The 27762-nt window shown below is 53.0% G+C and overlaps 1 protein-coding gene across 4 annotated transcripts; it reads right to left on the bottom strand.

Moving 5' to 3' along the window:
* Positions 1 to 616: 616 nt before the first annotated feature.
* GTSE1 (G2 and S-phase expressed 1) lies at positions 617 to 25827 on the bottom strand. 4 transcript variants are annotated; one of them, XM_027107999.1, is made up of 12 exons: positions 25777 to 25827; positions 25211 to 25313; positions 18531 to 18588; positions 17820 to 18429; positions 14743 to 14913; positions 13825 to 13948; positions 11848 to 12222; positions 6501 to 6573; positions 3853 to 4083; positions 2232 to 2436; positions 1573 to 1785; positions 617 to 1104 (listed from the first exon to the last, which is right to left on the bottom strand). In XM_027107999.1, exons 2-12 carry the CDS (start codon positions 25230 to 25232, stop codon positions 1021 to 1023), a joined length of 2166 nt encoding a protein of 721 aa, XP_026963800.1. In that variant the 5' UTR covers positions 25233 to 25313; positions 25777 to 25827; the 3' UTR covers positions 617 to 1020. The 4 variants fall into 4 exon arrangements, with proteins under 4 accessions (XP_026963800.1, XP_026963801.1, XP_026963802.1 ...); XM_027108000.1 differs by having other exon boundaries at positions 25211 to 25310; positions 25777 to 25797; XM_027108001.1 differs by lacking the exon at positions 25777 to 25827 and having other exon boundaries at positions 1582 to 1785; positions 25211 to 25744.
* Between the last annotated feature and the right edge of the window lie 1935 nt (positions 25828 to 27762).

Here is a 27762-nt window from a genome sequence, read left to right as displayed (position 1 = left end):
GAAAGTGCAAGCACAGCCCTCTGGAGACAGAGTTCCCTGGTTTCGTGCTGGGAACACTGGATGGGAGCCCCCAAAGCAGGTCCAATCAGCAGCTTTTCTACTGTGTGCTGTGAAGCCACTGAATTAAGACTGTGAGAAATGATCTATACGGATTAGTGGCTTTCAGGCCAGCTAGTTTTTAACAAATGTAAGTTAGAACAGCTCCAGGCAGGGAGTAAGCCTTCCAGTGACCCTGCCGCCCTCCTGCTGCACGCACCCGAGGGGACCGTCCCTTGTACACCTCCTGTCACCTTGGTATCAGATAAGCCCCTCCTCTCCCACGCTTCCCTCTCCATCCCGCACCCCACCTCCCTAGAGCAGCCTCCCCTTAAGGTGTGGTCTCTGGCCCATCTCATTGGAATCACCTGGGTGCCCAGTGAAAATGCAGATTACCAGGCCTGCCCCGGACCTGAGGGTTGGGGCCTGGGGTCTGCATTTAACCAATTTTTCTTCACACTAAATTTTGAAAATCACTTTTGTAGAAAGCAAGTCTGGATAATATAAATTGTGCCTGCTGATTAGTAATAACAATCGCTATGCATGTTTGAAAATCAGGATAATCTTAAACATCAGGACAGGCTTTAATACATTTCATTTATTTTACAATTTAACTTAATCTAGACTGTTTAACTTTTCATACAAACTTAATTTTAAAAATAGTCACTTGCTATTTTACATACAAAAGGTTCAAAACAAATTCTTCACCTGGAGCGACTGTGGCTCTGCTCCCAGCGTGTGAGCGGGGCCGTGAGGACGGGGGCCGTGAGGACGGAGGCCGTTGGCCGGTAGTGACCTCAGGTGGCCAAACACCCCCCAACCCCACGGCCCCACTCCAGGCACGGCAGCTTTACTCAGGGTTCTGTTTTGTGTTTCAAGTTTTCCAATACAATTCCTCGTAAAATTTATTTCTGAGGGTGGAAAACCACTTTAGGACTGACTGTTCTTGTAACTTTGAGTGAAACGCAAAGGATTTCATTCCGCTCAGAACTTGAGAAGTGGTGACTCCACGTTTTCCTTGTCAGCCTCGGGGCTCAGCAGGATCAGAGGGGAAGCCAAGTCTATGAGCTGCAGGAGAGAGGCCACAGAGGTGAACGCAGCGTCCGTGCCGCCCCTTCCCGGCCCGCAGACCCCGAAGGACCGGTCCCCTGAAGACCAGGCTGCCTGCGGCCAGCTCCCCGCGGCTCGGCACCCAGCTGCTCAGTGAACCTGGCTCAGGCCCAGTGGAAAGACACCTTGGCCATCGTGTGTAAGCAGCTGGAGGGAGAAGACACCAAGTTCCTCAGCCGTTTCTGCTCGCGCGGCGCACGTGAAGCACCCGGGGGCCCTGGCCCTGGGAGGGCTCCCGGGTGGCTTCCTGCTCGCGACTTGGCGAACTGTGCGCTCACACCGCTAACGGTGAGGCGAGCCGAGCCACGTCGCCCTCAGGAGCCCCAGTGGCCACTCTCCAGGGTCACCGGGACGTGCCTGGGGGAAGAGGAGACCCAACTGAGACCACCCAAGGCCGAAGCCAGCGAGGCCCCTGCCACACCTCACCTGTCCCACCTCGTGGCAGGGCTTGGCCACAGCCCTCCTGTCGGCGTCTGGGGTGTTTGTCAGGAGGTCGACCAGGGGCCCGCTTCCAGACCCCAAAGCCACGCTCGCCTCCGGCGTCTTGCAGAAGTCGATGAGCGGGAGGTCGCCCAGGGGTGTGGCTGCAGCCCGCAGGGTGACGCTAAGCTGATCCAGTTTGACATCCACGAGGAGAGCCTAGGCAAGAAACAAGACTGAAAGGCGATCCTAGCATCTTCTATCAACCATCTTGGGAAGACAAGTGGGCTCTGCTTAGGTCCCACGTGACTGACAGTTTGGAAACCCAAGGAAGGAGGGCTGGGCTGGGCCCTGGTGTGGGGAGGGGCTGCGGTAGGCACCGACGGCCCTCCGGCTCGTCCGCTCCCTCCTGCCAGGGGCCAACGCTGGAGCTCCCGCTCACCCACTCCCTGCTGCCCCGCTTCCCGTCTCCCACCCTTTGAAACCTGGCCATCTCCACGGTCGGAAACAGGGGAGACGCAGCTTTTGTCTCCTCCAGAGGTGGGAGGTCCTGACCCCTTCCCTTCGGTGCAGCTGGCAGCAGAGGAGCTGGCAGCAGGTGACATTCCGCGGTCACCCGGGGGGAGCCCAGGACAACACAAGTCAACGCTGTCTGCTTCTCTCACCTCACTGGGTGTCGTAGCTTCAGGTGGCTGTGCTTCGTGCAGTGCTACATCTGTGGTGACACTTTTTGAAAACATGAAATCACTCTTTTCTGGAGAAAAGTTAAGTGCCTGTGGCACAGCAGACGCAGGAGGAAAGCTCCCATCCGGGGACCAGCCTGAGGGCCCGGCGGCAGCCCTGCCGTCACCCTCTCTCACTGGCGCAGGTCTGCGGGAGGGAAAGAGGGCATCTCATCAGGACACTTCCGGGCAACGCCCGTTTGTTTGGCTGTGGCTCGGGGAGACTGTTTTTGGAGAAGCGTCGTCCCGTGAGGAGCGGCCAGCTCTGGTTCCTGCTCCTGCAGGACGACTGCACAGTCTCTGAGGTCCCTCTCAGCGCCAGCTACCAGTCTGGATCCCACGTGCCTATGTGATGCCTTTTTCCATAAGGTATTAAAGAGGAGGAACAAGCGAGGACCACGTGCGGGCATCCCGCCTCTGTCCACGCGCTGCGGCCACGTCCACCCTCCCGCCCAGGATGCCACCTCCTTGGAAGGCCTGGGCCCGCAGACAGGTCTGAATGCCCTGGTTACACACTCTGCGGCGGGGCCGTCCCCATCCACCTGTCACCCTGCAGATATGCTGCCCTGGTGTCTGTGTTTCCTGTTAGACGGTGCAGGGAGACCCCGCCGGGCCGCCACTTCCCGCCGCGTCTCCAGGCCCAGGACAGAGTCTGCCGCCTGGTGGGCCTCAGACACCCGATGACTCGGAACCGAATTACAGGAGGAAAGCAGCAGTTTCCGTAAATTAATACAGCGTCTTTTCTTTTTAATATTTTAAAGGCTTCATAATAATTTGAAAGAATTTTTCCCTCTGCTGACGCCTGCAAACCTACGACGCATATGAACAGAGCACTGTGACTGGCCACACGATGGGCCTGTGTCTTACTGTCTGGCGTCCCTTCTCCCCCACGTGACACACAGCCCAGCACTTTCTTTTTCTAGTCTTCCGTGTCCTCACAGAACTAAACAGACATGTACATGCCCGACACCCACTGCTGGCAGATCTGTGCACTAGCGCCCCCAGCCTTTCCCAACGCTCTGCCACAGGAGAGAATCGAGGCCTGATGCCGCCCTGTGCCCGTTCAGTCTCCTGCACAGACGAAGCAGGACCAGGGCCAGCGAGTGGGAGACAGGGCAGAGGCGGGTGGGCAGCACCTTTTCCCAGGAAGCCTGAGTGTGGCCACCCTGACTGAAACCCTCAAGGGCAAGGCTGGGGGCTCTCCCTGGAACCCGGCCACAAGGACGGTTCCTGAGTGCGCAGCTCTGCCCCAGGGCTCCTCCCTGTGGGAGACTCTGGTCTCCCCCAAGGGTGTAACGAGGTCCAGGCATCCTCCCCGCCTGCTCAGGCCCCCGGCCTGGACCCGGGATGTGACGTCAGGAGAGAAACACAACCAAGGAGCAGGTGGCCTGCCTTCCCCGCAGAGACCCACCAATGGGAGGGCGTGCAGTGCGGCCAGGCTCCCCCACGCTGCCGAGAAGCGGTGATGAACCAGTCCGGCTGCTTCCCGACCGTGATTTCCCAGCACGTGAGCGCTTGAGGTCTTATGAATCTGACACAGACTTTTGCAGCCTTTAACTCTTACCTCACTGCAGACTTTTTCTGGGGCTCAGAAGAAAGTCGCCGAGCAGACACACGCAGGGGAGAAGCCAGAGCCCTGGGCACAGTTTTAGGGGTCGCCAGGGGCAGGCTGGAGAGTCGACGGCTGGCAGGCGTGGGCAGGGCTGACCTGCGCCCCCTGCTCACAGGGGTCCTCACGCTGTTTTCAAGGCTCTGCGATGCTGAGGACCATCTAGCAGGAGTGCTGTGAGCAACCCTAGAAACATGAAAGTCTTAAGCAGAACAAAAAATCTAACAATTCAGCCATGCGCTAACGCAGTAGAAAGTCCGTGGTTTCAATGTGGAAGATTCAGGCCAGCGAAGCCCATTAGAGCCCTGTCCTCTGAGCAGGGGGTGCGGCCACCGACCCCCCGGGAGCCCTGGCATGGGCTTCGGGTCCTCAGTGGGCCCATCTGAGGTTCTGATCCAGTGTGGCTGCACATCATGGGTGGTACCATGAAATGCTCTCCATGGGAGCTCATAGGGATCTCAAAGTCACCTCTTGCTGGCGCTAAGTATTTCCACAAGGAAGTCCAGACCCAGGGCGGGCCCGGCCGGGCACGCGAGCTGACAAGCACTCTCCCTGTGTGCACCTGCTCCTGGGTCTAAGGCCCCTGAATCAGGTGTGAACACAGGTGAGTGACTCGGGGCACCGGATGCCTGTTTCCCACGCATCTCTCCTTCCCACCCTGGCGATACCTGCGGCTTCACCTGCTAGCGCATCCTGCCTCACTGTCAGTTTGTTTGGTTGTTGATAAAGGAGAGAGGCCGAGTAAAGTAAACTGTTATCTTATTAAATAAAATAAAGTCAAGGGCCTCCTGCCCACGCGGAGCCCATGGGAGGCCAGATGGCACACGTATCACCCACCAAGGACAGTCCGCATGCTCAAGGAGAGTCTAAACGCAGACTAACATCCCCTGAGAGACAGTCACTGCGGGAGCGGGGGCAGGAGGTGCTGTAGGCAAGCTGCCGTGCCCTGCAGACTTCCGGGACCTGCCCCACGCCCGTCACTGCTGAGCACTGGCAGCTCCACCACGAACTCCAGTGAAAATAAAGACAGATTTAAACAAATGTAAGCTTCACAGTAGCCCTGGCAGGTAGGAACTGTGTCCCTGTTGTACAGGCGAGAAGACCGAGGCACAGAGAGGTGAATCAAGGCCGCCAGTGGCCATCAGGTCTGGGTCTTGCTCTGAGCCGCTGTGCGTGGCGGGAAGGCGGCTCAGTGTGGCTGATACTGTAAGGGAAGCGTCTGGCCCAAGCCCAGGAAGTGCCCCCCAAGTTCACATACAAGGAAATGAAGGCCCGGAGCCGCGCAGAGTGGCGGACGGCCCAGGCTGGGCTGGGGCGGACCCGGGGTTAGGGCCCTGCTCCGGCGCTTGTCCTGCCCGCCGCACCCCAGCAAGGTCCGAAGCAGCGCTCCCACCCTGGCCATGTGCTGGTGCCGGGACCCCAGCCTTGGGAACAGTGCTCCTGTGGGCCAGTGACCTCACTTTTTTTTTTTTTTTTCTTTTTGCGGTACGCGGGCCTCTCACTGTTGTGGCCTCTCCCGTTGCGGAGCACAGGCTCCGGCCGCTCCGCGGCATGTGGGATCTTCCCGGACCGCGGCACGAACCCGTGTCCCCTGCATTGGCAGGCGGACTCTCAACCACTGCGCCACCAGGGAAGCCCCAGTGACCTCACTTTTGCCCCACCCCCAGCTGACGAGCCCAGGACTGAGCTGCACTGGGCCAGGGTCCCTCCACTGTGACAGCACTCAGAGCTGGGCCGGGGCCCGGTCACCAGAGGGCCAGACATGTGGGGGAGCAGCCCACCCACCTCAGCAGGTGGCAGTAAAGGTGGCAGCAGGAAAGCAGCCAGGGGAGGGGCTGCCCTTCGTGTGAATGACTCCCAGGCAGGCACACGTGCGCACGCGTGTTTTCTTACTGTTTACGGCACTGCTGTGCTGTGCTTGGTTCCATCCCCGCTGGACAGATGGGGAAACGCAGTCAGAACGGTAACCTGCACTAGATCTAGACCACACAGTGGCAGCACTGGGACTCAAACCGGAGTCTGAGTGGCTGAGCCAGGCCAGTGGTCTTCAAATGGGGTGCACACGAGTCACCTGGGAGACCCTGCAGGCCCAGGGCTCCACCCCAGACCACTGATTGGAACCTCCATGGGGGGCTGGGCGGTCTGGCTGGAGAACTGCAGGTTCAGCCTGAGGACTGGCACTCCCAGCTCCGGAGGCGAGTCTGGGGCCACCGTCACCACGAGGGACACGAGGGCGGCTCCAAGAGACCAGGCTCAGGCCAGGCACGTGGAGCCAGGCTGTGGGTTCAGAAGTTAGCAGGGCCTCAGTTTGTTCTCGTAAGAAAAGAGTGGCACGGACACATATACGCTACCAGATGTAAAACAGACAGCCAGTGGGAAGCAGCTGCATAGCACAGGGAGATCAGCTCGGTGCTTTGCGAGGGGTGGGATAGGGAAGGAGGGAGGGAGGGAGGGAGACGCAAGAGGGAGGGGATATGGGGCCATACGTATACGTGTAGCTGATTCACTTTGTTATACAGCAGAAACTAACACACCATTGTAAAGCAATTACACTCCAATAAAGAAGTTAAAAAAAAAAAAGAGGAAGCAGACCGACTCAGTACCTCCCCACAGACGTGCACGACTGCGGCCTCTGCGCCCGACAGGACTTTGGTGTCGCACCGTCCAGGGGTTCACCTGAGACGAGAAGGGAAGTGACGGTCAGTCAGATGCGGGGCAGGTGACGCATCTGCCTTCACCAAACAGGCAGTCCTCCTCTAAGTGTCCCGTGTTCCCAAGATGCAGCGAAGACGGCACGTAAAGTAGATGAAGGCCAGACAAGCCGGAGGGAAAACCTTCCGGCCCTGGCGTGTGGGAAGGGACATGTCCTCCCTCCCCGGGGACCCACCAGGCAGGGCTGTGGTGCCCAACCAGCGGGTGCAGAGGAGGAAGAGTCCTGGTCCCTCCACTGCCCTCAGCCTGGCTAATCCCCAGACGGGGACGGAGTGGCCCGAGGGACGAGGCGGCACTCAGCACACGACCCTGTCGGGTCTCCCCGTGAGCCCCGCCTGCAGAAGCGGCGCCAACACGGGGGGGTCCAGGCGGGCCCCACAGAGCCCACCACCGCCTCGGCTCTCGGGAACCGGGAGGGCACGAGGTCATCTTAAGACGTGACGTTATTTATGTGCCGTCTGGCGGTTGATGAGCATTTCTGCGTGTGTGATCTCATCTGGTCACAAGGCAACGACCAGCGGGCTCAGAGGACTGAGCCCCGGGCCGCCATCCACGGGGACCAAGTCCCAGACTCACCCGGGGGCCCCCAAAGCCGCAGGTGCCAGGTCCCCTGGCAGCACCCTGCTGTGTTTTGGAAGCCAAGGGCAGAGGCCGACCCCAGCCCCAAAGGGGAAGGTGGCCTGGGTTTCCAAGGAGGCAGGAGAGGCCCAGGCCCTGCTCCTATGGGTACCTCCCCCCTGGCCCCCCATCTCAAACCAACCTGCACCTGCCCCCTCGCCCCGTCCTCCCTCTCTGCCCCCGATCCACGTCTCTGTGCCTCTTCACGGCAAATCTTCTCAAAAGAGCTGCCTGTATGTGCTTATCCTCATCTTCCACCTCCTGTTCTTTTCAAACGTTGATCAGATCAAAGTGACCCACACACCAAAAAAAAAAAAAAACGAAGAGATTCAAAATGGCAGCCTCCAGCCACACCTACCCTATTTCCACCTTGCCTGTTTCCTGAGGTGTTTACCTTCCATCTCTAAATTACATATCCTGCTACTTCCTCGTTTTTCAAAACCTTGAGATGTCATGATATGATCCCAGCTCCCTCACAGTCTCACGGCCCCGATCCATGCGGCCGCCTGCCCTCCAGGGTTTCCGTTTTGACAACTGAGTCTAACGGAGTACACAGCCCATCTTCTCGCAGTGCCCATCCATCCCGTACCTCGAGTTCGTAAGAACTGCCTCCAGGGACTTCCCCGGTGGCCCAGAGGGTAAGACTCCGCACTCCCAATGCAGGGGACCCGGGTTCGATCCCTGGTTCGGGGACTAGATCCTGCACGCATGGCACAACTAAGAAGTCCACACGGCACACCGAAGATCCCGCGTGCCACAACTAAGACCCGGCGCAGCCAAAACAAATAAATATTTTTTAGAAAAGGAAAAAAAAACCAAAAAGAACTGCCTCCACCTCTTGCTGGTTTCTTATTTGGGGCCTGTGACGAAATGTCCTGCAACCTCTGTCTTTGGGAGCGTTTCCACGCGGCTGCCTCTTGGGCTCCAAGCCCACACGCTTCCTGGAGGTCTCTCTCCCAGACCGGGCTGCGCCCCTCACTCTCACCGCCTCCTGTGTTGGGTTCCCCCTTTTCAGGCCCCATAACTTCTTTCCTGTTTCCTCCCTCATCTTAGTGGAAGACTCTTCAGGAGCTTCCAGAGAGTGCACAGGAGGGCAACTATTTTTGTGGAATTTTAGATTATTAAAGTGCCCTTATTATACCCCAGTTAACCAAGGCTCAGTCCAGGGCCAGAGTCCGAAGGGCCTGGAAATTACTTCCTCCCGGAGCTGCAGGTGCTCTTCCCTCCAAGTAGCTTCTGATCCACAGAGACGCCTGCCGGTCCCCCCGGGTCTCCGTCCCTCGTGTGGTTCCTGGAAGCAGTCACTCAGAACCAAGAGTGTTTTCAGAGAGTTGTACCCTAAAGGCTCTGCTGCAGGCTCCGTTCACACCATCCCCATGGCTCCTCTGTGATGACAGCCAGGGTCATGCGGCAGCCAGAGTGAGCGGCCACCGCATGGGCAGAGCTGCACGTGCTCGACAGCAGGGTTGCGCCCACAGCCTTGCGGGCAGACTTCGTGGAACCACTCGGCCCAGGACGAACGACGAAACGTGTGCCCGCTATGGACCTGATGTTGCGAAGCAACAGGAACAGCCTTGCGCAGCGAGCGTGCAGATGTCAGAAGGGCCGAGGGCTGAGGGCCCCGCCTGGGCAGCGGAGGGCAGGAGTCCTGTGGCTCCACACGGCTGACAGCCGGGCGGTGGGGGACCAGTCGGCAGCCAGGCAGCGGCAGCACCTCGGCCAGAGGCGTGTCGGGCTGCGGGCGTTTGGGAAGAGGAAGCAAACGCTGCTGACGCAGTCCACGGGCCCTGCGCCAGGGGCTGCCCCGAAGGCCCCGTCTGTCAGGGCGTCCGTGTCTGCAAACACACCAGGCTCTCCGCGGCGGAAAGCTAAACTTCACCTGCAGCTGAGGCTGCTCCTCTGAGGTCCAAGCTCACACCCGGCCCACAGAGCCCGCAGGCACTGCAGACTCCACAGGTCCACACTGGACAGCTAGTCTCCACCCCGAGCTGCTCTCCCTCCGGCCCTCCATCACCACGGTGCTCCTGCCAAAGCCTCGGGGTCACTCTGAGTCCCCAAGGCCACACTGCCTCCTGGTCTCCCAGAGCGTCCCCAGATCGGAGCCCTTCTCACCTTTGCTGCCACCACCTCCGCGATCTCTCGTCTGGACCCCAGCCAGGCATGGGCATGGTCCTCCCTGCTCCCACTCTGGCCACAGGGCCTGTCTCTCCCTCTGCTGAGGGATCTGTCGAAAGTCATGCTCCTCCCTGCTCAGACCCTCGCAGGCACCCGCTCTCGCACGGGTATGCCGACGGCCACCTCCACGCACGGCCCAGGCGAGCTTGCCTCTGACTGCCTCTCCATCTCCGTCTCTTCTTACCCTTCTCCTCGCTCACTAACGGGGCTGAGGTTGCTGGTTTTGATCAGTATCTGCTCCCCTCTTCTCAGAAAGACATTTTAGCTGAGTGTAGGAAAGACCCCATACCTTAGCATTGCCTGCAGGTAAGTGTGGTCACGTGACTAAGTCCTGAGCAATGACTTCCACAGAAGGAAGTGGCATGTGCAACTTCCAGTAAGTATCCTTGGAAGGTAGGGCTTTGTTCTTCTTCACCTATTTCACCTTTCCTGCTGGTAGGTGTGAGGGCTGGAGCTGGTGCAGCCATACTAGATGATGAGGAAGAGAAGCTAACCATGGCAAAACAAGATGGAAGAGGCCCGGACCCCTAACACAACGAGAGCCATAGCAGCTCTGGAAAATTTACGTAGACTTTCAAGTGAGAGGGAACTAAACATCTATCTTGATGAAAACCAATGCTATTCTGGGCTTGTAGCAGAACCTAACCCTAACTTAACTACACATCCCTACCACTCCAGCCTTCGTTTTGTTTTCAGAACTCGTCCAGCATCTTTCTGCCTCAGGACCTTTGCACTTGCCGTTTCCTGCCTGGACCGTTCTCCCTCTGGCTCTTCTAATGGCTGCCTTCTCCTCATGGTTCAGATCTCAGCTCAGTGTCACCTCTTGAGGGAGCCTGCACTGGCCATCTAAGCTTAAAAAACCCCTCTATCTAAATTCTTCCCCATCCTCTTTTATTCACTTATGATCTGAAAGTATACTTATTTGACGTTTCTTATCTTTTACTCTTAATATGTACGTTCCACGAGTAGGATATCTGTCTTACCATTACATCCCTTATACCTAAAAGAGTGTCCAGCACTGGACAACACTCCAAAGAACGGCTCATTCTTACATAAGCAGTAACTCAAGTGAGGTTGTCACGTGTTAAAGGCCACCTGTACTGGCCAGTGAAGCTGACAACTTCAAAACATTCAAGCCACTAGAAGGCATGTGTTTGAGAGAGGAGGCCAGAGCTGTGCTCCCCCTTCATCAGCTCCATGCAACTCCTTGCACTATACACGTTTATCAGATTAATTCACCTTGACCAAACGCCCCGCCTACTACTTGCCAGACACCATGCAGGGCTTTCTGCCTGGTAGCGCTGCCAGGATGCCGGGGCAGGTGGGGAGAGCCCAAGGAGGCTGGAACTGGAGGGGCAGAGTACTAGAGAGGAGGGAGCTACAGAGAGAGAAGGAGCTCTAGAAACCTGAGAGGGACCCCGAGTCCTCACTGCATAGACAGCAGCAGCACGCACATGGGGCAGGACTCCCAAAGAGACAAGAACCACCACTAGGAACACTGCCAGCATCACGCAGGGCTGCGAAACACACCAACTGGCCAGAGTGGACACCTCATGGACACAGCACACTCAGGAGAGGCTCAGAAAGGCCACACGTTAGTTGCAGGGCTAAACTATCCCAAGAGTAAAGGCCAAGACCCGCCCCATCAAAGCTCTAAAAGAAGCCCCGAAACAGACCCAAAATGATGGGGAAGATGGAATTAGAAGAAACAGACTTTAGAACAACCATTATAAATATGTTCAAGAATTCAAAGGAAAACATAAAGACCATGAGGACAAAAACGGGGAAACTATAATGTCAGAAATGAAAATTTAACTGGACGGGCTCAAGGGCAGATTAGACACACTGCAGAAAAAGCTGTGTACACATGGGGACGAGACGACAAAAACTATCAGAACTGAACCACAAGACAAGAGGCTTGGGGTGGTGCGGGGAAAACAAAGCTTCGGTGACCTAAACGACAACATACAGAGGCCTACAACACAGGTAACTAGAGTGCCAGGAAATGAGGGGAAGCAAGAAAAAATACTTGAAGGAATAACCGACACATTTTTTTCAGATTTGATTAAAAATATCAACCCACAGATCAAAGTAGCTCAAGAACCCCCAAGCAGGACAAACACAAAGAAAACCATATGAAAACACCTAATAATCGACATGCCGGAAATAACAAGAGAACATCTGAAGAGCAGCCACGCGACAATGACATGTTACACAGAGGGCAGGAATATAATATAAGGTAAGAAGCTCACTGAATTATCCAACACAAAGAAAATTAGAAGACATATATAAAGTGCTTTAAGTAAAACGAAAGCAAAGAAACCACCATCACCAAAACCAACAATTTTTTAAACTTTAAATATAATTCGTTCAATATTTTTAAAACACATTAAAAAATAAATAAATAAAAAAATAAAAACACATTAAAGTTCATCTATTACTTACCAGTAGAACACTCGGGAATTTTAAACTGATTTGTAGCGGTGGGCATAACCTTCGCCTTGGAATTCAGACAGGAATCGCGCCTTCTTGTACTCCCGGTCTTATTCATCTGAGAAGATTGTGACAAACTGAGATGAGAGTTCAGCCCGGGGCCTCCCTGTTCTGGACTCTGGGGTTGGGTGAGAGCTGCTCTGGTGGGCGCCCTGGGCTGCTCCACTGTCGACTCAGCAACTCCGGGCCTCTGGCTCTGCCTGCAGGACACGCCTGCAGGGCCCGGCTGCAGACACGGCCGTGGCAGGACAAGTCCCGTTCTGCCCCACTGGCTGGTGTTGGACTGGGAACTGTCCGCAGGAATGCTTGGACGGTCCCTTGGCTTCGCTGGAAGAGGAGACACAAAATCTGGTTATCGCTCAAGCCGATGTTACTTTTAAATGATGAAGTTATTTCTCTCTCTCTGACACACACACACACAAGATATGCTAATCTACCTTAGAATATTTTCAAATGAGGAAAATTACTTATTTCTATCATGGTGATTTCCATATTAAAAAAATATGACATATGAACAATATTCTGTATGTCCATCAGGCAACATCCTCAAACACGGGACAACCCAGATGGCTCGTGGCTTAGCTGAATGTAGTCTCAGGCGCCAATTCTGGACACAATTACCAAGATGCATATAAGGATACGTAAGTTCAAGCTCTCCTATCTTCATTGATCATGTCGACAGCAGAAAACTACCCTAGCTGAACAGGTGAAAATGGATGGTCTAGACACATGCCCCACCTGGCCAGCCAGGGAGGTGGGGAGGAAACATGAAGAGAAGACAGTCCTCACTGGTCGGTTCCTTTAAATTACAAGGAAGTTAGGTCATATCAATTATGAGCGTTACTTAAATCAGCATAGTAGATAAACTAGGGTGAAAATACTCAGCTGCCAGCATACGCAATACAGAGCTCAATCTGGTGAAAGGTTCTTAAGAGAAATTTAAGAGAATGACTGAAGCCACAGCTCACGTTACACCGTGTTAACAGTTTCACAGTGCTCTCCCCATCACACTATGGAATCTGACCCTGGTGATTCTGCTACGCACAACAGAGAAATATACACTCACCAGAAGCCTCCCCTCAATCCGTCTCAACCTTTCCCAGAGGCAGGACCAGAAATCGTAAACAAAAATGGTGCTGATGCCCAGAACCATTACAGCAAAACAGACCTCACAGCACCTAATGTCATGGAACTTTTTTTCACTGAACACATGCCACATGCGAGACACAGGAATGAAACTTTACGTGGTTCTTCTAAGGCCCACAAGGACACCGCCAGGGAGGTGTCATCCCCTCAGTTTGTAAAGATACAGGAACAACTTAAGTTCTCTTAACCACCAACTAACAGGATTCCAAATCAGATCAGTCTCACCCAGGAGTTTAGACTTCTCACAGTTTGTATACAAAATGCACACCATGCTGCCTAGCCTATGGTCAGAGTCTACACAGCCCATATAATTTGAAGAGAGCTTCGTCCTAAAGAGCAGGAAGTCGAATGCCTCTCCCCGTAGCCTCCTAGGGTTTCTCCCCTACCGCTAGATGGCACCCTTGGCTTGCAAAGATTAAAAAGGAGCTTGAATTTAAACAGGTTTGGGAGTACAGATTTAAATACACACACAGGAGTTACAGGGGTCCTGTGCCCTAGACTACCTGGAACAGCCCTACTTTAAAGAAATCTGTGTCTAATCACATGACTGCGGCCGGCCTCAGCGTCCTTCCAGGTCCGCTGGCACCAGGAGAGCATGCCCACTTTGTGACTGCTTACCCTACCCTGAACCAGGACTGCCCATCAGAGGAATGCCCCTCGGAGGAGGACAGGGACCCCAACAGTCTCCCCTGCCCCAGACCACAGCAAGCCTTCCAGAACCTTCTGCTAAGTGGTTCTGTGACAAGTCTGGCAGGAATGGACAGCGCTCAGGGCCGGCCTTACCTTTGCCAGCCGCTGGAGAAGCACACACGCTGGCACTCACTCCCGAGACGGACCCTGAGGAGGACTTTCTTGCAAGACTGCCAGCACATCCAGGTGGCTTTAACATGGTTTTCTTCAGCCCAAACTAAAACAAAGACTTCATTACTACCCATGGCTTATTACTGCAAAAGTGGGGTTTTTAAATGGCTTTTAATAGTTTACAAATTGTCTTGAATTTAAGGAAGAAAAAGGTCGAGCAGTACTTCTTCCCACGGAGTGGCCGACAGAGCCCTGCATGAGGAACACCTGGCAGCCTGCTTACGGCAGATCTGGGGCCTGGACCCTGGCCTACGGAGTCAACAGCTGCAAGGCCCAGCACTGGGCAGCCTTAACGAGTACCACTAGTGACGTGGCACTTTTCACAAGCACACACAGCTCAACGCTGGAAAATAAACAGCAAAGATGTGGACGGTAGTCCCCATGCCTGTGAGGGGCTGCAGTTTTCAGAGCACCGACTTTCCATCCCCTCGGTGCACGGACGCAGTGAGGGAGACCCTGTGCTCAGAGAGGCTGACGTTCCTCAGTCCATTCGGCTCCCCGGGGGCAGAGGCCGGCCCCTCACGCATGCCAGGCCTGTGTGCCCTGCATTTCGCCAAGCTGCCTCTCCTGTCTTCAACCAGGTCTTATTTTCAACCTCCCTAACCTTGATTTTAATCAAGACGCATCCCACGTGGGGGACTTCCCTGGCGGTCCAGAGGTTAAGACTGCGCTCCCACTGCAGGGGGCCTGGGTTCAATCCCTGGTCGGGGAACTAAGATCCCACATGCCGCATGGCGCGGCCTGGAAAAAAAAAAAAAAAGACACGTCCCCTGTATACAAAGCGTCCCCTTACTCCCTTCGACCACAGGCCAAAGCCCCCCTCGGCACTGGCCAACCCACCTTGTTCGGAACAGGGAGCGACCGCTTGCCTTGGACCACGTGGTTTCCACCAGCTGGCAAGCTCGCGATGTCCCGGGCGGCACATGGCTTGTCAGGGGGCACGCTGCTGTGGGAATCCTTTTCATTTAGGATTTTCATCCTGGAAGGACCAGCTGGTTTCTCTTTCATGGGCTGAAAAATTGTAAATTGAAATGTGAGAACTACTTAGTCTTTCACAATGTACAGACACACGAAGGCTTCAGTTAGAGCAACTGCAGCCACCATCCATCTCCCAACACATGGTCCTCAATTCATCACCTGGATGGGGCTTCCCTGGTGGCGCGGTGGCTAAGAATCCGCCTGCTAATGCCGGGGACATGGGTTCAAGCCCTGGTCCAGGAAGATCCCACATGCCGTGGAGCAACTAAGTCCATGCGCCACAACTACTGAGCCTGCGCTCTAGAGCCCGCGAGCCACAACTACTGAGCCCTCGTGCCACAACTACTGAAGCCCGCGTGCCTAGAGCCCGTGCTCCGCAACAAGAGAAGCCACTGCAGTGAGAAGCCCACGCACTGCAACCAAGAGTAGCCCCTGCTCGCTGCAACTAGAGAAGACCCGCGCGCAGCAACAATGACCCAATGCAGCCAAAAGAATAATAATAAAATAATAAATAAAATTCATCACCTGGATGGAAAGGAATATGGCGGTTCACTTCCTCCGCCAAATTACCAGACAGAATGGTGATGGAGCTGGCTTCCTCACTGAACACAGGGCAAAATAATACCAAGACAGACCATTAACAGGAGGAGCTCCTCTAGAGCACCTCCTCAGTCAGGATTCATATTTAAGGGTGATAATGAGGAAACTGGTTCCAGTTACATAAAGTTTAAAATGCTGTACAGAACGGTATCATTCATTAAATGGTCATGCCCTCCACCAGAGGGGCTGCTTAACTGCAATAAATCTTCATCTAGGACTGAGCAGAGTCCAACAGAGAACAAATTCCTGATATTCAGGTACAAGGGCATTCATGGAACAAATCCACGCTTACATAAGCAACCCCTCACACGAAGACTTCATAAGAAGCAAAAGCAGCTCATAAAGCAGTAACTTTCTCTTTCCTTTACATCATTTTTAAAATTGAGATATACTTCCCGTAACATAAAATTCACCATTTTAAAGTGTGCATTTCTGTGGTTTTTATACTCTGTGCTGTGCAGCCACTTACAATGTAACTTTAGGCCATTTTTGTTGCTCCTAAAAGAAACTCGTGACCATTAGCGGTCACTGCACATTCCTCCAACCTCCCAGCCCAGACAACCACAGATATACTGTCTCTAGAACATGACCTGCCTATTACGGTCACTTCCTGTACATGAGATCATACGACATGGGACCTTCTGCGTCTGGCTTCTTTCACTGACCTAGTTCCCCAGGGTCATCTGTATGTAGCATGTGTAAGTCCTCCATTTCTTCATGGCTAAAAATATTCCACGTACGGAGAGACCACATTTCCCTTATCCGTTCATCAGCTGATGGGCATCTGCGTTGGTACTGATTTTGGGTTATTATGAATGCTGCTGCTATGAACATTGCTACACAGGTTTTTGCGTGGACATACGTTTTCAATTTTCTTGAGAATATGCCAAAGTGTGGAAATTGCTGGGTCATGTGATAACTCTATGTTTAACTTTTCCAGGAACTGCCAAGCCAAACTGTTTCCACAGTGGCCGCACCACTGCACAGTCCCATGAGCGACGTACATCCTCACCAACACTTGTTGTTTTTTCTCCTAACTACGGCCATCCTAGCAGCTGCCTTGCAAAGACACTTCTAAATAGTACAATCAAGTGGTCCAGCTGTGTCTAGAGGCGATCCTCACAGGGGTGACCTGTGTCAGTGAGTCACTCTGGATGTGAATGACTCTCCCCACAGAAACAATGTGGGGAGTGATGGGGGTGCCCAAGTGAGCTCAAACGCTGCCTAGGGGTCCAACTAACTCCTCACTGACCAAAAACTCAGCTCTCTGGCAATAGAGCACTACTTAGGACCAGGAAAATAAAAGGACCCAGAAGAAGCAAAATTATACCCCAACTCCCTGTCCTGAGTCCACGTGTTACGCACAGAACCACATTGCTTTCATTCTAGAAACATCATTTCAGAAATTTACATCCAAATGATTTCCAGGAAGAGGAGTTTGCATGATTAAAGGAGCAGTCTCAGCCCTGGGGAAGCAATGGTCGCACGCCCCCTTGGTGCAGGGCTCTGCATGCCAGACCCACTTTCAGCTTGGTTCAATGCTGGGTTCTGATAGTAGGGAGTCGTGTGGTTCCGGAGATGTGCTCGTAGAGGGAAGCGATTTTCTAGGCCCTTGCTGGGTGTTCTGCATCGACCTAAACCTGCTAACAACCCCACAAAGCATCATTCCTCTCTCACTGGCTCGGAGAGCTGAAGCCTGTTGCCCAGGGCAGCGGAGCGGGGAAAGGGCGCAGGGCAGGCTCCAAGCTGCTCCTCCCTGAGGCAAACCCAGGAGGTGGCTGTAATCTGACACCCACCCTCTGCTGCCCCAGAGCCCTCCCACAAGAGCCGCTGGGACTCCCGCTTCCCAGAGATGGCTGGCCGCACCCCACTGCCCCCTCCCAAGGCACTGCATCCACTCATGCCTGGGAGGGAACAATCTAAACTCAGTCGTGGTTAAGGAGGGAGACCAATGGCCATTCCCAGAGGGGGGATTTTTGGAAGAAGTTGCTTGTTAACGCACATAAAATCCCTAACGGGTGGAATGCCCAGTGCTGTAACAAAACAGAAGGCAAGATCTCAAACAGAATTGAGGAGAAGGTGTTTTTAAGTCACCACAGCAGCGAGGCAGCCCCGCCCACGGGCCCCAAGCCCCGCCCACGCGCCCCAAGCCCCGCTCTCCGCGCCACTGGCACTGCTGCTCCTGGACTTCCCACGCCTGCGCTTCGGAGCCTCAGAGCAGCTGCGTTCCCAGGTTCCTCCCCACAACAGTTTCTGTTCTAGGGCACAAACCAAGCGGGCTCAGAAGCACGGCAGCGGCTGGCTCCCCAGATAAATGTGCTGCTGGGGGTCGTGGCTACCTTCTCCAGGGCCGAGGGAATGCTTTTTCCTCTAAGAGACGAGGCTCGCGGCAGCAGCAATTTGCTGGTGACCTTCTTCTGAGCGCCAGCCTGGTCCGGAGGGTGAGCAGCGCCTGGCTCCACTGGCAAAGAGGAGCACGAGGCGTGCGGTGGCCCCGGCGTCCGGGGGCGGCTCGCCTGCGCAGGAGCAGCCGGCAGGGCCGCACCCGAGGGGGGCTGGGAGCCCCAGAGCGGCGGTCCCCTGGAGGGGCTGTCCGGCAGGTGGTACGTCTCCCTCTTCAGTGACTTGGGGCTTTTCTTCGCTTCATTTTCCCTCTCAAAGAGGTGTATTTTTAGTTTTGATTCCTGTATGAATCCTTCCACTGCCTGGCTCCCGGGGCCTTTGGGCGTGGCAGCTGGGGTCGCCTTGGCTTTGCTGTTGCTTTGTATCTGTAAGGCCAGTAAGTGAGCTTCTTTATAAACTTCCACAAACTTTTCCCCAGTCAGAGGACTCCAAGATGCTGGCAGAGGAGGCTCTTCAGGAATCTGATGATTTAATTCTAAGCCGGCAGCAATACATCTTTCTTTATGGCCAACAGGTCCAAGAAAGACTTCATCATCTTCATTGGCACTATTTTATCAGAAAAGGATTATTAATAACACGGGCATTTAAATGAAAGATTAACTGAACGTGGTTATACAAAGGCCAGGGAAGAAAACTCATTTGTTTACCTTGAAGAAGACAATGAGAGATCAAAGTCAAACTTTTCATCAGCCAAAAGAAGAGTATCTGGGGAGGAGAAAGTCAGTCGTTACTTTAGGGATAGGCTGCTAACGAGAAAACATCACCATAGTCTCTACAGCTGTCAAAACTAGTTTGAAATCTCACTTCCAAAAGTGTGACATCATTATTTTAATAGCCACATTTTCTTAAGGGGCGTTAGATTATCTTATTTTTTCCATTTCCTTTTAAAAGCAGCATCAGCCATTCTGTGTTTGCTGAGCTGCCACCAAAGCCTAAGTCCTTATTTTTCAGCCCTTATTTTAAAGATATAATCGGAAATGCATTCGCCGAGTCATTGGAATAGCTTTGCAAGACTAGGTAAGTCGTTTTCTGGTATAGAACAGTTTCAAAAGACCAGCTGCCTCAGCTCCCCTAGAATTAAATTCCCCATGTACGAAGTGCACCTAGTCCTCTTTCAGAAGCAAATTCAGCGTTACTCAAGCGCACGGCAGGGCTCCATGCATACCTGTCGACTGTCGCCTCTCCTTGGAGCTCATCCTGAACGCCCAGATAAAACTGCTCCCCGTGCCCTGTCCACCACAGTGCCTTCCCCAGCCGTGCGTGTCCACGAGCCTCCACTGACAGACCACGGGCTCTGGGGCAGCGGGTCCCTCGGCTGGGACGGCCGCTCGCTCCTCCAGCTTCACACCCCACTCCACTCCTGTCCTCCCCTAGGGCTCCTGCAGCCCCCGGCCGGACCTCTGCCTTAGCACCCCATCCTGTAAATGTCTCTCACCAACCAGGCTGTAAGCTCCTCCAGGACAGCAAATGCCTGCTAACTCTCCCAAACTCCCCAATGTCCAGCTAAGGGCCCGGACTCAGCAAACATTTATCAAAATGCAATAAACTGCTATTTCAATACTATAAACTTCAGATACCACTTTCACAAATCTTACTTTATTTGATCCTAATAAACAATGCACCATGCTTACCAAAACCATAAAATTTAAAAATATACTGATAGCCTAATTAGGTCCTACTTAGTCAATTCAATTAATCCTAACTACCTAATCAAGGATAAGCTAGAAAGCACAATTGCACAGAAGAAATAAAGAGAAATAGAGAAAGAGATTAAAAGATTCATAAGCTAGTTTGCTCAACTCTGTGCACATAAACCTAAGAACTTGGCTGACAGAGATAATGTTCTAGGAAATAGAATATTTTTTGTATTTAAATGATTAAAATCGATTTATTTGCAAACCTGACTCCAAAAGAAAGAAAAAAAAAATCTTAATAGTTCAATTATCACAAAGTAACTGGAGAAACATTAAAGAGCCATTCTCCCCAAAAAAGCACAAGTCCTAGACAGTTTCGCAGGATGATTCTATCAAACCTTTCAAGAACATGTCATTCCAAAACCATTTATACTGCTCCAGAGGACAGGAAAAGAGAAACCTTCCAGATTGCATCTGTGAAGCAAGCACAACCGTACCGAAAACCTACCAAGTTTGCTCTAGAAAGAAAACTAAGGACTTGGCTTGTGTCAACATAAAAGTCCTAAATAGGCATATTTGCAAACAGAACCCAGCAACACATTAAGAGTCGATGATGATGCCTCTATCATGACCAAGCGAGGTTCAGCCAGGACCTCAGGACTGCAGGACAGTTTAGTTTCACACAGTCTAGTAGCATGATCACATTACTAGACCTAAGTGGGAAGCCAGGGTCACCTCCACATACACTGACAAGGCACATGACAAAACGCAACATACACTGTTGACTTTAAAAGAACTACAAAGGGGGCTTCCCTGGTGGCGCAGTGGTTGAGGGTCCGCCTGCAGATGCAGGGGACGCGGGTTCGTGCCCCGGTCCGGGAAGATCCCACATGCCACGGAGTGGCTGGGCCCATGAGCCATGGCCGCTGAGCCTGTGCGTCCGGAGCCTGTGCTCCACAACGGGAGAGGCCACAGCAGTGAGAGGCCCGCGCGTACCGCAAAAAAAAAAAAAAAAGAACTACAAAGAAAGTAATAGACATATTTTATCATATAAGGAAGTACCCATTTCAACCCAAAAGCCAAAATTAGATTTAATGGGATACCATCAGAAGCATTCCTCCTAAAGCCAGGAGCAAATACATATTATCAGTTAGGATAGATTAACTTATGCTGAAGTAACAAACAATCGCCAAATCTCAAGTGGCTTATAACAGCAAAGCTGTATTTCTCACTCAAACTGTCTGCCAGGGCCCCATTCCATGTCCCCCTCACTCCAGAACCCAGGCTGACGGAGCCTCCACCATCCGAAGCGCTGCTGGTCTTCATGGCAGAAGAAAGGGAAATAGCAAATTCCACATTGGGTCTAAAAGACCTACAAGTGACACATAACATTCCCCTTTCACTGGACATCTGAGGCAAATCCAACTTGAAGTGGGCAGGGACGTACAATTCTACCATGTATCCAAGAGGAAAAAAAAAAAAGCAGAAATACTGATGAACAGCACTACTGACTACCATCTACATATAAATTAACCAGCAAGCCCACATCAGGCTTAATGGAAAACTAAAGAAGTTTCTTTAACGCTGGCAGCGTGGCAAGGCCATCTACGGTCACAATTCTTCATTATTGTGGATGCATTAACCAACACGATTAGACAAAGGAAAGAATTTGGAGGTTAAAATTACCACAATGCCCGGATGCTATGATTACAGACACAAGAAAAATCAAGAAAATCAACTAAAAACGATTATAAATTGTAAACGGGTAAAAGCACGTGGCTGACTAAATTATTACACAACAATCAACAGCTTTCAGGACTTCCCTGGTGGTCCAGTGTTTAAGACTCCGCACTCCCAATGCAGGCAGCACGGGTTTGATCCCTGGTCGGGGGGCTAAGATCCCACATGCTGCACGGCACAGCCACAAAAAAACAAACAAACAAACAACACCTTTCACATCTAAAAAGAACGGAAGATACAGTGGAAGAAAACACCTCATTTACTGTAGCACCAAGGAAATGCAAAACACCTAAGAACAAACCTAACAAGAAATATGCAACATGGATATAAAAAAAAGCTTAGTATATCATAAAGGTAACATATCAAATAGAAGGGGAAAGCGGATTATTCAATTAATGGTATTGAGATAAACTTGATAACCTTTTTGAGGGGGGAAAATATATGTATCTAAAGTTTGATCCATACCTCATACCATACCAGAACAAATTCCAAGTAAGTCAAAGACTTAACTGAAAAAATGAAACCCTAAGGGAACAAGAAACCATGGGGAAATCACTTTATAACCTGGTGTGCAGAGGTCTAACTATGATACCAAACTGGAAGCCATAAAACAAAAAGTTGACAGTCCAATATATTAATAATTTAACATCTCTGCATGGCAGAAATAACCATGAGCAAAGTTAAAAGAAACAAGCAGGGAAAAGAACACGTGCAGCTCACGTCACAAAGGGCCAACTGGTGAACAGTGCTGCAAGCTGTAAGGAAACAACTAAGGCAGAACGGAAGAACAGACAAAGGATATGAACAGAGGAAATTTACGGGAGATAAAATGACATGTTCTTAAATATATGACCAGAAGTCCGGCCGCACTCAAAAATAAGAGTAATGAAACATCCGGAGATTCCGGAGATTCCACTTTTCATTTATAAGACTGTTAAAAATCAAAAAGTTTGATCTGTAAGTTACTACAGCTCTACAGAGGGTAACGTGGCAGGATCTACTAAGTAAGAAATGCACATACACTTTGACCCAGAAGTCTACCGCTGTCAAGTATCCCCTATTATTATTATTTTTTTTTGGCTGCGCTGCACGGCTTGTGAGATCTTAGTTCCCCGACCAGGGATTGAACCCAGGCCCTCAGCAGTGAAAGCGCCAGAGTCGTAACTACTGGACCACCAGGGAATTCCCCCCATGTTATTTATTGCAGCAGCATTTGTTACAGCAAGACAGCAGACACAAACTAAATGTTCCCGGATAGCAGATAGGAGTACAGCACAGCCCCACAGAGGAATGGAACATTACTTAGGCTCAAAAAAAAAAAAAAGTAACACTTCATATATTGATATACAAAGATCGTCAGGATAAATTAGGTGCAAAAACCAAGATGCAGAACAGAGCTCCATCTGCTATAGAACAGGGGGACTCAATGACACATACTGCCCTGGCCTGGCACAAGTTAGGTCTGGACCACCCAGGAGACCAACGACATCAGTGGCCTTTGGAGGTGGTAACTGGGCAGCTGAGGGATAAAAAGGAGATGCAGACGCACATTTCACGTTTTACGTGTCTGAACCTAGGAAGTCATTTCTACAGGTCACTGCTACAGACTTCCATCTGTCTGCTGTGGAGAAAGGAATCCCGGACCGGGAGTCAGGGGAAAAGCCTTCTACACCAGGCTCCGCGACTGGCTCCGAGTGACCTGGGCTGGCTGCCTTGTCCATTCTGCAAACTCGGGCCATGTGCTCCCCTGGGAGTGCACTGTCCAGTGGGCACACTAAGTGAAAGGCAGTGTGGTGAGGGGCCAACGTGGAGGTGGGGACACCTCTGAGCAAGTGGCCAGTGGCAGGAGGAGGTGGGAACATAGGTAGGATCAGAGCCCGGACAGCGTCCACGCCATGACAGGCTTTTACTTTACCCAAAGTGGGACAGGAGCTATTGAAGGGTTTTAAGCAGAAGAGAGATATGCTCTAACTTTTATGTTTAAAAGGTTACCCTGGGGGCTGTGTACAGTGTGTCAGAAAAGAAGCAGGTAGTATCTACTGAAATTACAGTGCACACACTGGAAATTACAGTGCACACTCCACAAAATATACAAGTAGGTAGGGACTTCCCTGGTGGCACAGTAGTTAAGACTCCACGCTCCCGGTGCAGGGGGCCCTGGTTTGATCCCTGGTCAGGGAACTAGATCCCACATGCCGCAACTAAGAGTTCACATGCCGCAACTAAGGAGCCCATGTGCCACAACCAAGAAGCTGGTGAGCTGCAACTAAGGAGGCTGTCTGCCGCAACTAAGACCCAGCACAACCAAATAAGTAAATAAATATTAAAGAATAAAATAAAATAAAATACTTATGAATAAATATTAAAAAAACAAAAAAGTAGGTGGAGGTGAGTTAACATGGCTGAGACGAAGGTGGTGGCATTTGGGTGGAACTGGAAAGAGGTAGATGGATCCAAGCTATATGGTGGAAATGACAATAACTGATGATTGAACGAATGTGGCAGCTTCACAACTTTCACAGCTGGGTGAATGGAGAGGCAATTTACTTCCATTGGAAAGACAAAGAGCCTGCTAAGAATGGGGTGGGAGCCAGGTACCTGCTGAGTTAAGAGGTGGGAGACATTTACGTGAAGATGCCAAGTACAAGGGCAGGTGAACACACAACGCCAGAGCTCAGAGGAGAGGCTGCGCTCAAGACAAAATGTGGGCACCACCAGAAAGGAGAATGGATTTAAAGCCGTGGGACTGTCTGAGAACCTGTGCAGGGAAGTACAAAGAGACCCCAGACCAGGTCCCGGAGAGAGGAAGAGAAGTCTGCAAAGAGATGGAAGTACACCAGCCAGGGAGGCAGGAGGAAAACCAAGATGCCTCAGAAGCCAAGCAAGGAAAGTTTCCGGAAGGAGAAAAGGTCCAAGGTTACTGAGAGGACAGAAAAATGAGAGCAGATTTGGCAACACGGATGTCCTCAGTGACGGATAAAGGCAGCTTGACTGGAGTGTCGGGGCACAGGGGGTTGGCAGAGGTTGAAGGATGTGAAAAAAATAGTGAAGATTCTTGAAGTCTGGCTCTGAATGAGGCACACGGCAGTGGAGAGGGAGCGGAGGATATGGGACAAGTCAGATAATGGGACCTATCTGCACGTCGATGATGAACGTGAGTTAATGGACAGGCAAAAAAGTAAGGATGCGAAGGGAGGGTGACAGAGGGCTGAAGGCCTCAGGAAGCAGCAACGGGGGATTCAGCGGGCACGTGGAAGGGCCTCAGAAGGGGGGATAGGAGAGGAAGGGGGAGAAGACTGCAGCGGCAAATACTGTTCTAGATCCGATGAAGCAGCACCGATGACTGGCATCCTCTAGGATGGTTTCTGCAGAATGGAGTAGTTAAGGATACAGGGAGACCCAGTCTACTCGCATGGGTGTTGTGAAGAACAAAGGATAAAGGATGTCAGCACGCTTTAGCAGAAAAAGAGGGCGTGGCCCTTAACTCATTCTGTGAGTCTGCTGTCACCTCCACACTCAAACCTGACAGGAACAGAACAAGACAGCAAAGTTACAGACCAGGCTCACTCACTAACGTGGTGGCCAAGATCCTGAACAAGTCTCGGCCAACAGAAACCAGCAACAAGCAAAAAAAAAAAAAAAAAAAAAGGCAACCTCAAATCCAATTCCACAGATATCCGAGTGCCTATCAAGTGTCAGGCACTGAGGACATTGCAGTAAATAAAACCGACAAGAATCTCTGCTGTGACAGAAGTTAAACCTGGGGGGTAAAGGGAATGTAGAAAAGCGGAAAATAAAGAAGTTAGAGGGATGCAAACTCCTTGAAGACAGGGACCAGGAGTTCAACGGGTGCAGAGCACGGGATGAGCCGTGAATAAATAAAGGAGTTCTCGCAGGACCTGCATCTTCCCTGAGCTCCCCGAACCAACAGCGCTGTAGTCACAGGGACGTACCATCCTTCTTGGGAACCTCCATCCCCGCTTCTCGGGCCAGGCTGGCTGAAGGCACGTCGCTGCCGTCCCCTCCTTGTGCGGCGAGGGCTGTCAGAAGTCACTGCTGGGACCAGAGGCAAGAAGGTGAGCGGGTGTCAGAGCCCAGGCCCCGGGTTCCTCCAGCCCCAGGGAAGCCCCGCAGCGTGGGCCGCTGCAGCTCGGACTAGGCAGAGGGGGCTGGCGGCCGCGGCGGGTCAGGGAGGGACGGGGAGGCCGGTAGAGGCCACCTGAGCCGCAGCCCGAGGCCCTCCGCGACGCACACCCCGGGCTCGCACGCCTCCGGGCCGGGAGCTCTGGGGCGGCGCCGTCCGAGAGAGGCCTGAACGCCCCGGACCCAGACCCGGACAACCGAACTCCTGGGCTGGACTGCTGAGGGCTTTGGTTTGCCCCCAGGGCGACCCCGTCCTCGCCGCACCGCGCAAGGGGACCCCGCGGCCCCCCGGCCGAGCCCCTGCCGCGCCCGAGTCCCCCGGGATCCCCGGCCCGAGCCGCCCGCCACGCCTGAGCACCCCGATGGTGCCCCTCACCCAGAGCTGCCGCGACGCTCCGGCCGACGCGCCTCCGTCCCGGGTTTAAACGCGCCGCGCCGGACGCGCTGCGGGCTGCTCATTGGCCGGTTTGAAAGGCCGCGGTGCCCGATGCATCCTGGGGTTTGTAGTCGGAGTCACGGAAGAGGAGCGCGGCGCGCGTGCGCGCTGCTTCCAAGCTCTTTGCTTGCCCGAGGTCCGCCCCGGACCTGCGGTGAACCCGCAGCGTGGGGCAGGGTTCCCTAAAGCTCGCGTGGTGTCACCGCAGTCTCGGCATCAGGACAGCTACACGTTGCAAGGGACATGGTTCTGATCCCAGCTCTTCATCCCTAAGTAAAAATCAAATTCCTATCGTAGGGTGTTGACGTGGCGACCAAACAGAATAGGTGCATCTACCTGCTTTGTAAAGCGTTACGGGTCAGTTCTTAATAGCTTAAGAAGACCCGTCCCTGCCCCGAGGAGCGCCCGGGGGGCTCTGGGTGACCAGACATCCTAGTTTATAACCCCTGGACCAGGAGAACCCGTCTAGGGCCTGAGCACGGCCTGCCCTCTGCAACCCCTTTAGGCTTAGTCCTGGCATCCCTGACACCTCGTTTCTATCTGGGGGCTCCCTCTGCAGCCTTCAGCCTCGCTCTTTGCCTCCGCCTCCACTGCATTCTGATGTGCTAGTCTCCCCCCTCTCCTCCCTGAGCCTCTGTCCATGGCTCCTTTCTGAGCTCCATCATCTGCTCAGGATCCTGCTTAAGTGGAGAAGAAAGATGGGGCCAGACAGACCCAGGTGCAAATCCCAGCTGCAGGTATTGGTCAAGAGCCTTTGCGTTGCAAGTTACAGAAAACCAGCTTCAAGTTGGCTTCAGAAAAAGAATTTATTAGCTTGAGGAACAGGGAAGTCCAGGAATGGCCCTGGCTGCTGGCCTGGAAGGAGAGAGGGGCTTGAAGGAGGGTCCTGGGTCGGATTGTCCCCCCAGCGGCCTCTCTGGGTCCCGCTCAGCTTCCAGCAGGCTGCCTTTGTTGGGCCCACTGGCCCGGGAGCTCCACGCTTTCCTCGGCCTGCCAGGGCCTCCTGAAGACAGCGGCCAGGTTGGTGTGGCCTGTGCTCAGTCCATGGTCCCAAGGCCTGGGTTTGCCTGACTCACGACTACAGGGGGTCAGGTGGACCAGAGGGTCCTAGACGCGAGGGCTATTGGCCCAGTTGTCAGGTCCCCACAGCCCTGTGGGTGTCTGCTGGGGGCGAGGGTCCCCAAACACCCACTCCCGATGCTCTTCCCCCTGTATCATGGCAGCACGTACGACGTGCTTAGTAAACACACCAATTGTTAACAAGTTGTTGCTGCTATATCTTCATCCATCTCTTCTCTTGGTCTCCTCCTCTCTTCTATCAATGGCCTACCCACTGTAGATTTGTTTCTTCCTTTCCCCAGTAGATTCTGCTTCATTTTTTAATGCACTCATTCAAGGGGTCATTCACCAGTCATGGGTTCACTGACAGGTAGTCAGTGCAGGCTCTGTGCTGGGTGATGCGGGGACCCAGATGCTGTCGCTGATCTGAGGAGGTCACAGCTGGGGAGAAAGGTGCAATAGCAAGGGCTGTGGGGCACCAGCCTGCAGTGGGAGAGCAGAGGCCTTCCTGGAGGAGGGACCAGGGTTCCTGCTTCCCTAGCCAAGTTGTGTCTTGCTTGGAACCAGGAGCCGGGAGGGCAGACGGGGCGTGGGTAGGCTCTGTCAGGGGAACTGGCAGGAGGGGCAGCTCAGGATGGGAAGGCAGGCTTTCCCTTGGGTTGTGTCCCTAGCTCCTGGGGATTAACAGCCCCTCTCTTAAAATCCCATTGTAATTACTCTGTTCTTGACTCACTGCCCAGCCCCACACCCAAGTTCAAGGAGAAGCCTGTCTCCCCAGGACCCAGCCCAGGCCTGACAAATAGAAGATGCCCACCCAGCAACAGTTAGTCAAAGGAACCGATTAACTAATTTATTTTAATCCCAGGA

This window comes from Aethalodelphis obliquidens, unplaced genomic scaffold (genome assembly GCF_003676395.1).
Source record: "Aethalodelphis obliquidens isolate GAN/ISIS:26980383/991018 unplaced genomic scaffold, ASM367639v1 scaffold8, whole genome shotgun sequence".
Lineage (NCBI taxonomy): Eukaryota > Metazoa > Chordata > Mammalia > Artiodactyla > Delphinidae > Aethalodelphis > Aethalodelphis obliquidens.
This window is presented reverse-complemented; position numbering and strand designations above follow the sequence as displayed.